The 14768-nt window shown below is 30.2% G+C and overlaps 1 protein-coding gene across 2 annotated transcripts; it reads right to left on the reverse strand.

Annotated features, from left to right (window-relative positions):
- On the reverse strand, positions 1-4988 carry LOC18055362 (protein ECERIFERUM 3). Of its 2 annotated transcripts, none has more exons than XM_006453429.2 (11): positions 4343-4988; positions 4003-4223; positions 3651-3886; positions 3335-3554; positions 2732-2859; positions 2367-2623; positions 2075-2182; positions 1411-1617; positions 1176-1286; positions 906-1079; positions 1-468 (listed from the first exon to the last, which is right to left on the reverse strand). In XM_006453429.2, exons 1-11 carry the CDS (start codon positions 4391-4393, stop codon positions 283-285), a joined length of 1899 nt encoding a protein of 632 aa, XP_006453492.1. In that variant the 5' UTR covers positions 4394-4988; the 3' UTR covers positions 1-282. The 2 variants fall into 2 exon arrangements, with proteins under 2 accessions (XP_006453492.1, XP_024033312.1); XM_024177544.1 differs by having other exon boundaries at positions 140-468; positions 4003-4083; positions 4343-4986.
- Between the last annotated feature and the right edge of the window lie 9780 nt (positions 4989-14768).

Here is a 14768-nt window from a genome sequence, read left to right on the forward strand (position 1 = left end):
TTTATCAATCAATCCAATCGTTCATTATAATTTGATTCACATTGCCTCTATCATCGTAATGTTGTCTCTTTCGAAGGAACTCTTGTTTCATTAAACTATATTAAGGGAAGCAAGGACGAATTAGACGATTAATATTCGATTGAGTATGATCAACTTAAGTAATAACCATATATTTTTGCTGATGTTATCAAGGTATAGAACAAAAAAAAGGAGCGGCTAGTTACAATTGTAGCCAGATCGATGTTTTGTTTTGATTCTTCTATTTCAGAGACATTAATTACTTTATGACGAAATCTGACGATTCCTGAGGCTTGATACTGGCTTGAAGCCATGCTTGAGTGCAGCTTCCCACACTAAATCGATCTTGTCAACATCAATTGCCCCAACCTCATGGTGAGTCCATCCTTCCAAAAGATGAACCACACCTCCCGCATGGCATGCATGAACTACTCCACGGTCCATGGTGTACTGTTTCATCAAAACGTATACTACATGATCAGCTTATAATATAAGGCAGTGGCAAAAGCTAACAGCTTATTTTAATCCAGACTATACTAAAAGTAATTTTTCAATAATGTGGTTTTCCCGTAAATCTAAATGGTCAATACGTAAAATTCACATAAAAGATTGTTTAATTAATTTGTGAGTAAAGATGTGGAATTTCTTAGAATTCATAAATCTCGTTTGTTTCATATTGTGTGATGAAACTACCCTTTTGCACATTTTCCTCAAACTCCCAACAACCCTTTTGTCACACAAATCACATGCATGTAAAAAACATTAACGTCTGCCTATTATTTTTGTTATTATTTTGACATACTCTCGCGCAAATTACCATAATTTTGAGAAATTAATCACCAAACTAATTGAAGATCATGGATTAATTAATGGTAATAATTAATTACCTCACAAATTCCAAGTCCTTCAACATCGTCAGGCAATCTCATGGCGGCAAGGTCTCCGTAAGTGCAATCTCTTCTAAAATGCAATATTGGTGGCACAACAAACTGATGAAAATGCGTTCCTGGTGGCGCCCAATTTTGCTCCCTTGGAGTGATCCATTTGCCAACAATCCATGTCTATTTTCGAAACCAATAAATAATTCAATCACATTTCTAACCAAATTTATATATACGCGATCCAATTTCATAAAATTAAATTCCAATTTGCAGTACCTTGGAATGTTGAGCTGCTTGGTATTTTGTCACTTGAACAAGGTAGTTTTGACAGTCTATAGGTGCTTCTTTCTGAATTTTCTGGAATCTTTCTGTTGATAGAGTCAGCATCTGCAGTAGTAATTTTCAATCCATACAATCAACATAAATCTTGATCATCATTAATTGCAAGCATACGTCAGTTTAAGAAAATTTTATTGAAAAGAAAATACAAAAACAAGGGGTTAGCAATTACCAGTACTCGAACTCTTTTTCGGCAGAGATAAAGAGCAATCGCTCTTCCAAGCTTCGAAGTAGCTCCCGTTAAAAATACTTCTTTAACATCCTTTGGAAGCTCATTCAAAATAACTGCAGCCGTACATGTATTTCCATGCACAACTCTAACTTTAAGGTTGGGGTGATTGTCAACAAAAAGAGTGCCACCGCCATTTAGTGATTCGTTCTGCATAAAATATGAATAATAATAATAGGAATATTAATAATTAGTAAAAATGAACAATAAGAAAAAACCTTGACAGATTAACAGAAATTTTTCGTATTAGTTAAACGTCAAAAAAAAATAAAAAATGCATGTTATATTGATATGGAAAGTTAATTAAAATATATATAAATGAGCACTGAAACAGATAGAAATTATAAATTATAATTTCTAAATATTTAGGCAGAGACCAAATTGATTCCAGAAGGAAATTAATGTGTTAAAAGTGAAAGGTCCACTGCCCATAATGAGACATCATTGCAAGCATGGTTTCGGTGTCTAAATTTAATTCTTCCAACTACTTTGCCAGAAACTACCAGAACTTAATTGATCTATTTTAGTTGTTAATATCTGAATTTGTTTTGCTGTTTTCAAGATAAGGGTGGGGGGGGGGGGGGAAACAAGAATAAATAATTCAAACCTTATTCAATGCAGCAAGGCTAAGGACCTTAACCCCAAGTCTATCAGCCCTTAGGATGGCATTCTCTATTTGCTTATTGATTCCCGTTTGAGCAAATGGCAAGAAGTACTGCATATCAGGATTTAAATTCCGTTAACTTCAAGTTACAAGGAGATTTCATTTACATTTATTTTTTTAAAAAATAAAAATTAAAGAGATAAAATGCTGGCAGAATGTTGGCAAAAACAAAACATGTATGTTTTATCGTACTTTTTGTAATATTCGAGAATGAGAGACGGGTTTCGGCATATACCTGAAAGCCATATCTAGGTACAGCCCAAGTCTGGTGCAACCTGCCCCTAAGCCAGTAGAAACTGATTAGAAAAGTCTTAGACCATGCCCATAAAGCGAACATCGCTGAAAATGCAAGGGGCCAAAAAGGCAGCATAAAGAGCTTTGGTGAGTATGGCAATGAAGCTAATGATCTGAAAACAAACGGTGGATGCATTGATGCTGTTACATCGACCACATGTGCTAGGAAAACAAAATCCGGGACCCTCACATTTTCCCCTGCATTAATATGTGAAATAAAATACATATAATTAATAAATGGGTACGCCGGACGATACATACATGTGCACAGTTCTATTGAATGATATTAAATGCTTTCGAAGTTACCAGAAGCTGAAGTAATTTTCTTATGATCTTCCCAGGATTTGCTATTAAGTGTATTTCCCAGGGCATCAAAGAGAGGCATAAAGAGGCAGAAATTGGAGTCCTTCTCAGTGTGGTGCAGGCTGTGGTACCTGTAAATCAATTGCACCAACAAAACAAAATAAACAATAAATTTTTCGGTTAATTAATTTGTTTGGTTGGAGCTTCCCATCAATTTGCTAACTAACTAATTAAGTTGATCAAGAAATGGTAACCAAAAGTCTATGACACTTAACTCTGCATAAAAAGTTGGGCAAAGAAGCAACAAGAATAGGTTAGCTGCAGTAATTGACTTCACACGGAGGAAAAAGAACCTACTTATACCGATTGATCATAAATATCATGATTGGGTAAGGTTTTACTCATTATGATATCAATTGGGTAAAGGTTTCACTATTTATGATATCAATTAACATTTAAGGCATGTTGTTACTTAGGTTCAAGCCTTTTTACCGTTTATAAGAAAAATAAGATCCAGTTCTCCTAAGATCAAACTTAGAAGTTTTTTCATGCTACAATTTTGGGGGGGGGGGGGGGGGGGTGTGGAGAAGGAATGAGATTACTTACGTGGGCGTATAAAGAAGATATCGAAGAAATGGGAAAGTTTCAAACCACCGATGGGGAATAATTTCAACATTGCAATGCCCCAAGCATCTTAGAAAATCAAACATCAATATATAGCCATAAATCAAGCTTATTGATCCATATCCGATGATGGAAGATCCGAGAATTGGAATTGCAACGATGGCACTTAATACAATGTGCTCCAATAATGTTGCATGCCCAGCTGCATAACACCAGATTAATCCATATAAAACAATTGATCAGAAACTATTAATTTATTCAAAACAAAATAAGTTACGAAAATTATATATAATTGTACCTGTTGGAATTTGTGGTACTGGAGATGAATGGTGGAGTGAATGGTAATGGATGAAAAGGTATTTATTTCTGTGAAAATGTCGGTGTAAAACGTAATATAAAGGCTCTGAAACAGCCACATGAAGTATCTGTAGTGCAATAAATCCTTTTGTGTTCCATCGAGGAAGGCTTTCAGAGCATGGAAAGATGTAATAGCCCATGGATGCAATTGCAGCTTGAAGTAGAATGAAATTATCCCTGTAAGGGGGAAAAAACAAACAAACAAACAAAAATAGAATACAGTATGATCAAGCTGATGAATGTTTTTGATTTTTCAATAGGAAAAGAAAAAAAAAAGATATAGTAATTAGTACCAGTTCCATTCATTATCAATCTGCTTGAAATCGACTCCCCGTTGATTAATCTGGCGAGTACGATTAAGGAAAAGCATGTTACTGAAAGAGTTCCATAAGATATGAATTAGTCCTCTAAGAACGGAGATGAACAGAATATGGAGGCACCAATATTCAATTCGTTTATCTTCATAAACCCATGAGTATAAAGCTTTTCCGACGAGTGGTCCATACAGCACATACTTTGAATTAAATCAGAAGGGGGAAAAAAATCAAAAGCATTAGTAGAAATCAAGGGTAAAAAAAAAAAAAACAAGGCAACAATTTGAAAACAGTTTCAGAAAACACACATTAGACATACCTTGAACATGCCTAGGTTATCCCATGGCCAAGCTGCCAAAGGAGCATCCATCCTAGTTCTCTAAATCTTTCTTTTAAATAATTCCTTTGAATGCGAGTGTATAATATTGTAAATTCCTGAAGAAAGAGAAGTTCAATTAATCAAGAATTATCAAGCAGAGTTGGTCTTGATCAACTTCTCTTCTTCAAGAAAAACTATTTATAGTATCTTAGTACGGATAGGCAGCTCCTTGACGCCTACACCTACTTATATAGGCAGCTTAATTAAACAAGAATTATGAAGCCGAGTTGATCTTGATCTTGATTAACTTTCTCTTCTTCTAGAAAAACCGTTTATAGTGCCTTCGTAAGGATAGGCAGCTCCTTGACACCTACGCCTACTTATATAGGCAGCTTATACCTCCAAGAAATTTAGTTCAAGAAACAAAATAAAAGAACCCCACGATGTTGATTACAATTCGAAATACAGTTAAAGCTCATAATCAATCTCTGCCTTGCAGGCTGCAGCAATATTTTTCACCACGGACGGTCGTCAAAGCTGTATTAGTGTTTAATGTGTTCTCATTTCTCTCTCTCTCTTACTTGGCCTACAGCTGTAGTGATGGCCAAACGCATCAAAGAAATAAATGCCTTGTATGGTTGGGAGAGCGAGGATATGTGACAGGTCTCAGTTTCGTTTTTGGTTTTGGCATTTTCGTTATGCTACTTTCTTTTCTTGAAAATTTTTGTGTGAGACCGGCAACCGCCTCATGCTGAGGTAATTGGTTAGCTTAATGGTATTTTATTAAGTGGTAAGGTTGTGGAATCTTAAGTAGGTTTATTAATTTTTAATATTAAAACTCCGTTTTGGTATAATTTTTCAATTGATGAAACTTTTATAAGAGGAGCTTAAAAAAAAATTGTTTGGTTGTTAATAAAATTTTTTATTAAAAATTATAACATTACTGTAATAAATAAGTTTTTAAAGTTATGTTATGAAAAAGATATAATGAGAGTATAAAATAAATAATAGGTATTTTAGATAATTTAACTTTTTAAAAAACTTTCCAACCTCTATTCCCAACAACTTAAAATTTAAGCTTACTAGTTTATGGTGACGTTTGTTTTTTTGTCTGATATCTGAATAGATCTGAATTGGTTTGAATCTTGAATTGAATTGAATGTCTAAATCCAAATGATATTTTTTTTGTCTAAATTCTTAAAAATAAAAATAAAGTAGTTTTCTTAATTTTTAAAAAATTTGAAAACTAGTTTTTTTACAATTGTGCCCTTATAGATTATAAATATTAAATAAATAATAAACATCTCAAATAACATAAATAAGACAATATATTATCATATCATAATCATATTCAATTGAATATAATCCTTTGGTATTCTATATTAGTACATGTTAATTAATTTTTTTATATCTTATGATGTTCTTATATGAAAACTATTTACAAAAATTTATGAAGATAAATAATGATAATTTGAAGAAAATAAAAAGATAAATAATAATAGTCTACTACTATATATTATTACAAGTTATAGAGATGGGTAATTATGCTGATCATTAAATTTTATTTAGGTAAAGATGAAAATTAATTAATTAGATAGGAGTAATTTAGATAATATCTTCTAATAATATCATGAAGACGGTTTAGATTAAGTAAAAAAAAATTAGTTTAATAACTTAATGACTTAAGGACCAACATTTTTCATTAAGTTAAAAAACAAACATACTTAATTATTTAATTGATTAAGATTAGGTCAATTAAGTGATTGAGTCAAAAAGATAAACGGCCCCTAAGTAAAATAACTTATTTAATCTTCAAAAGTTCTACTGAAAATAAAACTAAACAACAAAATAAATCTAAAAAAAGTTTTCAGAATTAAATAAGTACCTATTACCATTAGATAAGTCATACCAAACAAGTTCTAAATTTAAGAGATTTAATTTCCACTTTAAAACCCACTACTTTATCCCATGATAATGCACTACTAAATCAGCCAATCAAATGAACACGTTTAGGTCACAGGCTGACTTCACACAAGTTCATCTCTTCTTCTCTTTATTTTATTTTTCTTTAAATCTACAGCTAAAGCTCAAAAATAATAAAAAGATAGCTAGCTCTCAAGTATCAGTATCTTATATTAAAATTTATAAATGTAATCAAAGTAAAAATTGTATTAATTGTGGTGCTAATATTGTCAAAAGCAAGATTCTGTTTTCAAATCTTTAGGTACAATGAAGTTATCTTAACCACGTTGTTCCTTTCAACAATTTTTTTTTAAAACTTATTATTTTCAACAACATCAATATCAAGTCTGCTTCAGGATTTCACAAATCATGTTCTTGATTCTTTGAACCTCCCTAAATAATGTTTCAAATATCAATTTCATACAAATTATGTTATTTCGTCATTAAAAAAAAAAAAGAATCTTGAAATAAGCCGTTCAAAATACATAATTTCCGGTTTCCATATGCAAATAATTAATTAATTCTTTGACTCAATTGAATTTTGATTACTAAAAGAGTCTTGGCGCCCCTCCAAGATTCTATTGAAACCCCTGTTTCAATTATATCCCATTTAATGCCATTTTTTTTTAAATGAACACTCTTTTCTTTTATGAATTTTTTAGTTTCTAATAATCTTCTCACTCTTTCATTCTTAATATTTGTATTCCTCTCTTTAAACTTTCTTTATTATTTAATTTCTAAAGAAAGAAAATCTAAAAGAAAAAAAAGCAAGAAGAACTTATACTTAGAAAATAATGAATATTTTATGGGTCTAATACAATTCTATCCTACCTATAAATTTTCGATTCAACAATTAGTTTGAGAATTCTTAAACAATTATTTGCAGTGGGATAAAATTTTATTTAATTTATTTTTTTCACTGTATTGATCTTAATTAAGTTGTTATGTTTAATTACAAGGATTTTGTTTTGGCTTAGAGGATTACTTCTTAAATTCAGATTATTTTAATGATAATAGAAAAGTTTATATTGTGTAAGGAAAATAAAATTGAAGAGAGAAAGAAAATATAAATAGCTTAATTCTATTTATATTTGTCCTTAGATGTAATTATAATATAATAGGGATTTTATGAGATTAATGAAGAAGTGCCAGTAGTTGAACTCTTACTAAAAAGCACATTCAAAGCTTACATTTGATGATGATGATGACAATAATAAAACGAAAAGAAATTATCATTGCACCACCTTTATTTTGTCTTATGTTCATCCAATTACTACAAAATTCGAACATATACTTTGCACCACCTTTCTTTTCACATTTGTATCAACTAGCCACTTTTGCATTAACACTATTAAATAATTTTAATAAAATGATAATTTTACCCCCAAATAAATTAAAAGACTATTTTATCTTATAAAAACTTTTAAAATTAAAAATTATAATCATAAAAATATCCCTAAATTTAATGAAAAATAAATTCCAAATAGAGGTGCTCAACTGATTTTCACTAAATTTAGATTTTACAAAATTTTAATAATTATTTTTTAAAAAAATTATAATTTTATAAAATTTTAATAAAAATAAATGAATTTATTTATTAAAAAAATAATTTTGTAAAATTTTATTAAAATAACTGAATTTATTTCTTAAAAGAATAAATCCTAAAATTTTAATAATTTAGGGGATTTTTATTAAATCCCAAAATTTTGTAATTATTTTTATAATTATAATTTTATATTAAAATAATTTTTATTAAAAATAAAAATTCTAATTTTGGGATTTATTTTTATTAAATTTAGGGATTTCTTTTATCATTATATTTTTTTATTTTTTAAAATTTTTATAAAATAAAATGGTCTTTTAATTTATTTGGGGATAAAATTATCATTTTATTAAAATTATTTAATAGTGTTAATGTGAAAATAGCTAGTTGATACAAATGTGAAAAGAAAGGTGGTGCAAAGTACATGTTTAGAGTTTTGTAGTGGTTGGATGAATATAAGACAAAATAAAGGTGGTGCAATGATAATTTCCCTAAAAAAGAATCATATTCCAAAAATACAATTAGTATAGGCAAAAGAATTGAACTTAAAAGTGTTATTGAAGCCTTTCAAAAGAAAGTGTAATTTAAGAAATGATTAGTTGGGAGGATTGTTAAAATCTGATTGATACTAACTAGAAAAATTTTGAATTTGGAATATGGTTGGTGGATTTAGCCACATATTGTAAAGACATATCGCACTGTTAACCATTTGAAGATTAGATAATACATAAAAGATGTGTAATCTAGGTGCAAAAATTGAGGAAGAAAAGTTTTAATTGTCAATGCTCAAAAACACTGAGGTAATTTGGAAAAATTCCAAACTGATAGAATTAGGTTCCCACTTGCCCTTTTCTTTGAAAATTAATCCCGTGATAGAGAAGAAATTGGAGGACAATTAAATTGGCATTTTCAGCCTAACTGATAAATGTGTTTATGAAGGCAATTATACTGCCAAAAAGAAGCCTAAACTTAGGATCCCACACTCTACATCAACATAAGGTTTTGTTCATTGTGCTCATGCTTTTTGCATTGATGAAACTAATAGACATTTATGGTAATTATTATTTAATCAATTTTGATGTTTTCTAAAGGCGTTTAGTATCTAATTTTATCCTTTCTTTTTTTTTTACTATATATATTGACAAACTTAAGTTTTTTCTTCTAATATGGAATTAGATTCAAAAGTCTCAATTTGGTTTCTTCTAATACAAATTTTATTTTATTTGAGGGACCAATTTAGACATGTTATAAAATAAACTGAAACACATTTTTTCATAGATTCTTGATCTAGTGTGTGTGTGTGTGTGACTGTACATGTGATGGGTATTTCTACAGTTTTACCAATGATAAATTGTCATGTGTGACTACGTACACCTAATCGAAATCCTTGTTTAATATAATCTAATTATTAATCTTACATATTTGAATCGTATTGAAGGTCTATTCAATATTGAGTTTGATTGACTGAGATATTCTTATGCTAGCAAATATTAAATTCAATTTGACTTTGACGAAACTTATTTGGTTGCTGTTTATTTTGAATTGGGCGCCCTCTCAATGTTGCTCGTGTTGTTAATCTAGAGATGGGAAGTCGTAAGGAGATTTATTGGGTTGTTTCCAATAATAAATGGAGAATGCTTCGTCGTCATTTCTTTCTTATTCAACAAGTGTGCCGTTCTTCAAATCTTGCAGCTCATGGGCTTGCAAGGTTGACTCTGTCCACACGGTCGTTTACTGTTTAGTTAGAAGAGGTTCCTTTGGAAATCTCTGACTCTTGTAGCCAGTTATTTTTAACTCAAAAAATCAAACAAGGTAAGGCTAAAACATTGATAGAATGCGTGGCACGAGCTATGAACTATGAAGGATTATCGATCCTTCTCTTGTATTCAAACTTCTTTGGACATATATGAGCAAAAATTCTCTTCAGGCATGCTATTATATTTCATTGTCCCCGTTTATTCTCCAAATTAAAAATTCATTTACCATTAGATGATGGATATATGAACAAAATAAATTAAAATTTTTGAGTTGAAGTTTTATATATGTTTATAAAATTTATTTTCACAATATAGTTGACATTGACTTTAAGCGCCAACTTTTGTTTGCGGTGTTCTAGTTTCTGTAACTAGGGATGGCAAAAATTCCCACAGGAACGAGTACCCTCGGAGATTTTTCCCATTCGGAGAGGGTATGTGGATAATTTCATACCCAATTTCTTATTCGGGGAAGGAACATGGAAATTTTTTTACCCAATTTCTTATTCGGAGAGGGGACGGGGATGAGATGGAATCCCCATCCTCTACCCATTTCCCCATTTTTATTTTTATTTTTTAAAATTACTAGTAAATAAATTATAAAATTATAAATATTGGTAAAAATAACAAATATCAAAATATTTATATTATTAAACTTTTAGGCCTAATTAACTAATTAAAGTCCTAAATTTTTATTTAGGACATTAAAAAAACCGGGTAAATTCTATTAGCCCAAAAATTTTGTTTTAATTTTAATATTCATTAAATGTTTTAAACTTAAATCTATTTTTTATTTATTTTTAGATGTTATAATTGCCCACAGTGAATCACAATTTTAATATCTAATATAATTTAATCTAATATTTGCTCTTAATTTGTTCCGACTTAACTATTGTGCTGTAAAGGAAATAATTTACATTTATAAAGTGTCCACGCCACCATTGAAAAAGTTAATTTTGAATCTAAATTCGATTTTATTTGTAACAATTTTGTATTAGACTATTAATTTATTCACGATAGTTTGTATTCCTTACATGCTGCGTTACTTACTAATTTAATGTATGTGACTTTTGTAATGGATATTAATGTAAGATATATTTCAAACTTTACTTTTATTTGAATTTTTTATTTTAATATGATTAACTCAAAATCAAAAACAAAAAATGTATTAGTTATTCGGGGATCGGGGACCTTTGAGGATCCCCTGTTATTATTCGGGGAGGGGATGAAGATTCTCTCAAGTAATTCTGACGGGGACGGGGATGGGGACATACGCAAAATATTGGGGATGGATATTGGGAGATTGGTCCCCTCCCCTCCCCTCCCCATTGTCATCCCTATCTGTAATATTCTCCCCATTGCCATCCTTATTTGTAATATTAAAACAATGCCAAAGACGTGCAAATTTGAAAACCTATCCTCGTAAGTTGATAGGATCTTGACATCTCGCCCTTAATGCTTGTTGCATTTGCTGTTTGCTCTCTCTCTCTCTCTCCCTCGTTTTTTATGTGATTAAAACGACATTATGTATTATAAATCAAATAAGTACAAATTAGATAATTAAATTAGAGTAAATTATATTAATTTAATCTTTTAGACTAAATTTTGAATACCTAAATTAAAATTAGTTTCAACAATTTTTTTAATTATAATATTGATAATTTTGCATCCTCACTGGTCCTAAACTCCCAAATTAAACTTAGAAGTTTGGGTTTAAGTCTCAACAAATTCTTTTCTCCTTCTAAATATATCCAAGAACATATGTTTAGGTAAGAATTTTCTTTTCTCCCACTAATTTGTGAGTAGAACTAACTTTTATCAATTATATTATTTCCCACCAAAACAAAAAGGGTCATTTTAATACCAATAGATTATAATATAACACACTTTAAAAAATTGTAGCATGTCCTGGAGCCTCTAGGTGATTACATTCTACACCACTAGATAGCTTGGTCCACCTTACTTTTTTATTTTAATATGATTAACTCAAAATCGAAAAAAAAAAATGTATTAGTTATTCGGGGATCGGAAACCCTTGGGGATCCCCTGTTATTATTCGGGGAGGGGGTGATGATTCTCTCAAGTAATTCTGACGGGGACAGAGAGGGGACGGGGACATACGCAAAATATCGGGGATGGGTACGGGGAGATTGGTCCCCTCCCCTCCCCTCCCCATTGCCATCCCTATCTGTAATATTAAAACAATGCCAAAGACGTGCATATTTGAAAACCTATCCTCGTAAGTTGATAGGATCTTGACATCTCGTCCTTAATGCTTACACAATTTTAATATCTAATTTAATATAATCTAATATTTGCTCTTGATTTGCTCCGACTTAACTATTGTGCTGTAAAGGGAATAGTTCACCTTTATAAAGTGTCCATGCCACCATTGAAAAAGTTAATTTTGAATCTAAATTCGATTTTATTTGTAATAATTTTGTATTAGACTATTAATTTATTCACGATAGTTTGTATCCCTTATATGCTGCGTTACTTACTAATTTAATGTATGTGACTTTTGTAATGGATATTAATGTAAGATATATTTCAAACTGTACTTTTATTTGAATTTTTTATTTTAATATGATTAACTCAAAATCAAAAACAAAAAATGTATTAGTTATTCGGGGATCGGGGACCCTTGAGGATCCCCTGTTATTATTCGGGGAGGGGATGAAGATTCTCTCAAGTAATTCTGACGGGGACGGGGACGGGGACATACGCAAAATATCGGGGATGGATATTGGGAGATTGGTCCCCTCCCCTCCCCTCCTCTCCCCATCGCCATCCCTATTTGTAATATTAAAACAATGCCAAAGACGTGCAAATTTGAAAACCTGTCCTCGTAAGTTGATAGGATCTTGACATCTCGCCCTTAATGCTTGTTGCATTTGCTGTTTGCTCTCTCTCTCTCTCTCTCTCTCGTTTTTTATGTGATTAAAACGACATTATGTATTATAAATCAAATAAGTACAAATTAGATAATTAAATTAGAGTAAATTATATTAGTTTAATCTTTCAGACTAAATTTTGAATACCTAAATTAAAATTAGTTTCAACAATTTTTTTAATTATAATATTGATAATTTTGCATCCTCACTGGTCCTAAACTCCCAAATTAAACTTAGAAGTTTGGGTTTAAGTCTCAACAAATTCTTTTCTCCTTCTAAATATATCCAAGAACCTATGTTTAGGTAAGAATTTTCTTTTCTCCCACTAATTTGTGAGTAGAACTAACTTCTATCAATTATATTATTTCCCACCAAAACAAAAAGGGTCATTTTAATACCAATAGATTATAATATAACACACTTTAAAAAATTGTAGCATGTCCTGGAGCCTCTAGGTGATTACATTCTACACCACTAGATAGCTTGGTCCACCTTACCACACCGAGTAATAATAATGAGAGCTTGATCCCACTTGGAGTTTCTGAATCATTTGACACGTTGCTTGATCCCACTTGGAGTTTCTGAATCATTTGACACGTTGCTTGATCCTAACCCATAAACAAAATTAGGAACGCCACTTGTGCTGTTTGCATAACCTAACTTAAGAGTTTCATGTTGTATATGACGTACGTGTAGGATGGGCGTGGCGCAACAAAACCTACCAAGGGCTTTAATTGCTTTCTGCCAAACGGCCGAAGTTGTGGGTTTTATAATTCCGCGATCACTGTGTTTGGACATCCTCAATCGTTACGTATTTTATAATAATATAATTAAAATAATAAATAATAAAATATATATTATAATTTTAATCGTGTGATTATAAAAAAATATTTTATAATAAAATATATACAGGATACTTTATAATTTAACTTTCGTTTTTCTTTATTTATTTTTTTCAAATATCCAAACAATTCAAGAAATTTCATGTCTTTCAAATTGTTGATTATATGTGTATGTCTTCTGTTGAACAGACGGAGGATTGTGGTTCACAGTTGCCGACTTGCCGTGCATCAATAAATTTAACTCCCAACCAAAATTAAAAATATTAGTTAGCTAGCAATCAGTACACATGTTAATCAACACAAATACAAACAATGAAGACATATTTCCATTAAGGCTTTGCGTATTTTCATGCATGAGCGGTGCGCCGGTGCCTACACGGTGGTTTGTGGTTAGGTTCCATTTTTATATTTTTTTTCTAATTAATTGTGCCCACAATTTGACTCATTTTCTGCCTCGCGGAACAAATCTAAATGCAGATACGACTAACGATGTCTTGTGTCATACGTAAACTGTGATGAGATTTTTTTTTTCTTTTCCCATTTAAAGTTTTTCTAGAAACTTTCTTTTGTTATCAATAGATAGGCAAAGCTTATCTTACATCAACTGTACGTTACAGTTACAAATATTTGAATTCTCAGAAAAGTTAATAATTATGAAAAAGTCAATAAGCTTTAAAGTTTTATTTTAAACCCCAAGCTACAACCAAGCTGCACTGCAATTGTACTTCAATTTTTTTTTTAAGTTTTTCATTTATATTTATAGCAAATTAAGTGCCAAGTTTTTATTCTATTGAATCTCTAACTTGTTTAATCTTATATTTATTGAGTTTTTATTCATTATATTAATGATTTCTTACTTTAATATATCATCATCTTCAATGTTGAAGTCTTTTATTAATTGTTTAACTTTATTAAATTTTTTACTCATTTGATCTCCTAACTTTTTAATTTGTTTTATATTTTTTTTATTAAAATTATTAATTTCTAACATTTCATTTGCTTTTTCTATATCATTTATAAATAAATTTGGGTTTCCTAATTTATTTAATAAATATAGCGAAATTCAATTTAATTGATTATTTTCCCGCATGTCCGAATCATTGATCGGATCAGAGGATTAAAATCTTTCATAAGAAAATCCTCTTTGTATATAGCTAGAATGTGGTATCGTTTGCTTTTTCAATTTCATTTATAAATAAATTTGGAACGTAATTTTATTTATAAATATAGTGAAATTCAATTTAATTGATTATTTTCCCGCATGTCTGAATTATTGATTGGATCAAATGATTAAAATTTTTCATAAGAAAATCCTCTTTGTATATAGCTAGAATGTGGTAACTTATTAGTTTATATATTTTGTAAAATTATTAGAGGTTCTAATGATTTATTCATTGTAACATCTTTCTAGTAATTTATTAGAGTCATAAT

Source organism: Citrus clementina, unplaced genomic scaffold (genome assembly GCF_000493195.1).
Source record: "Citrus clementina cultivar Clemenules unplaced genomic scaffold, Citrus_clementina_v1.0 scaffold_1, whole genome shotgun sequence".
Taxonomy (NCBI): Eukaryota; Viridiplantae; Streptophyta; class Magnoliopsida; order Sapindales; family Rutaceae; genus Citrus; species Citrus x clementina.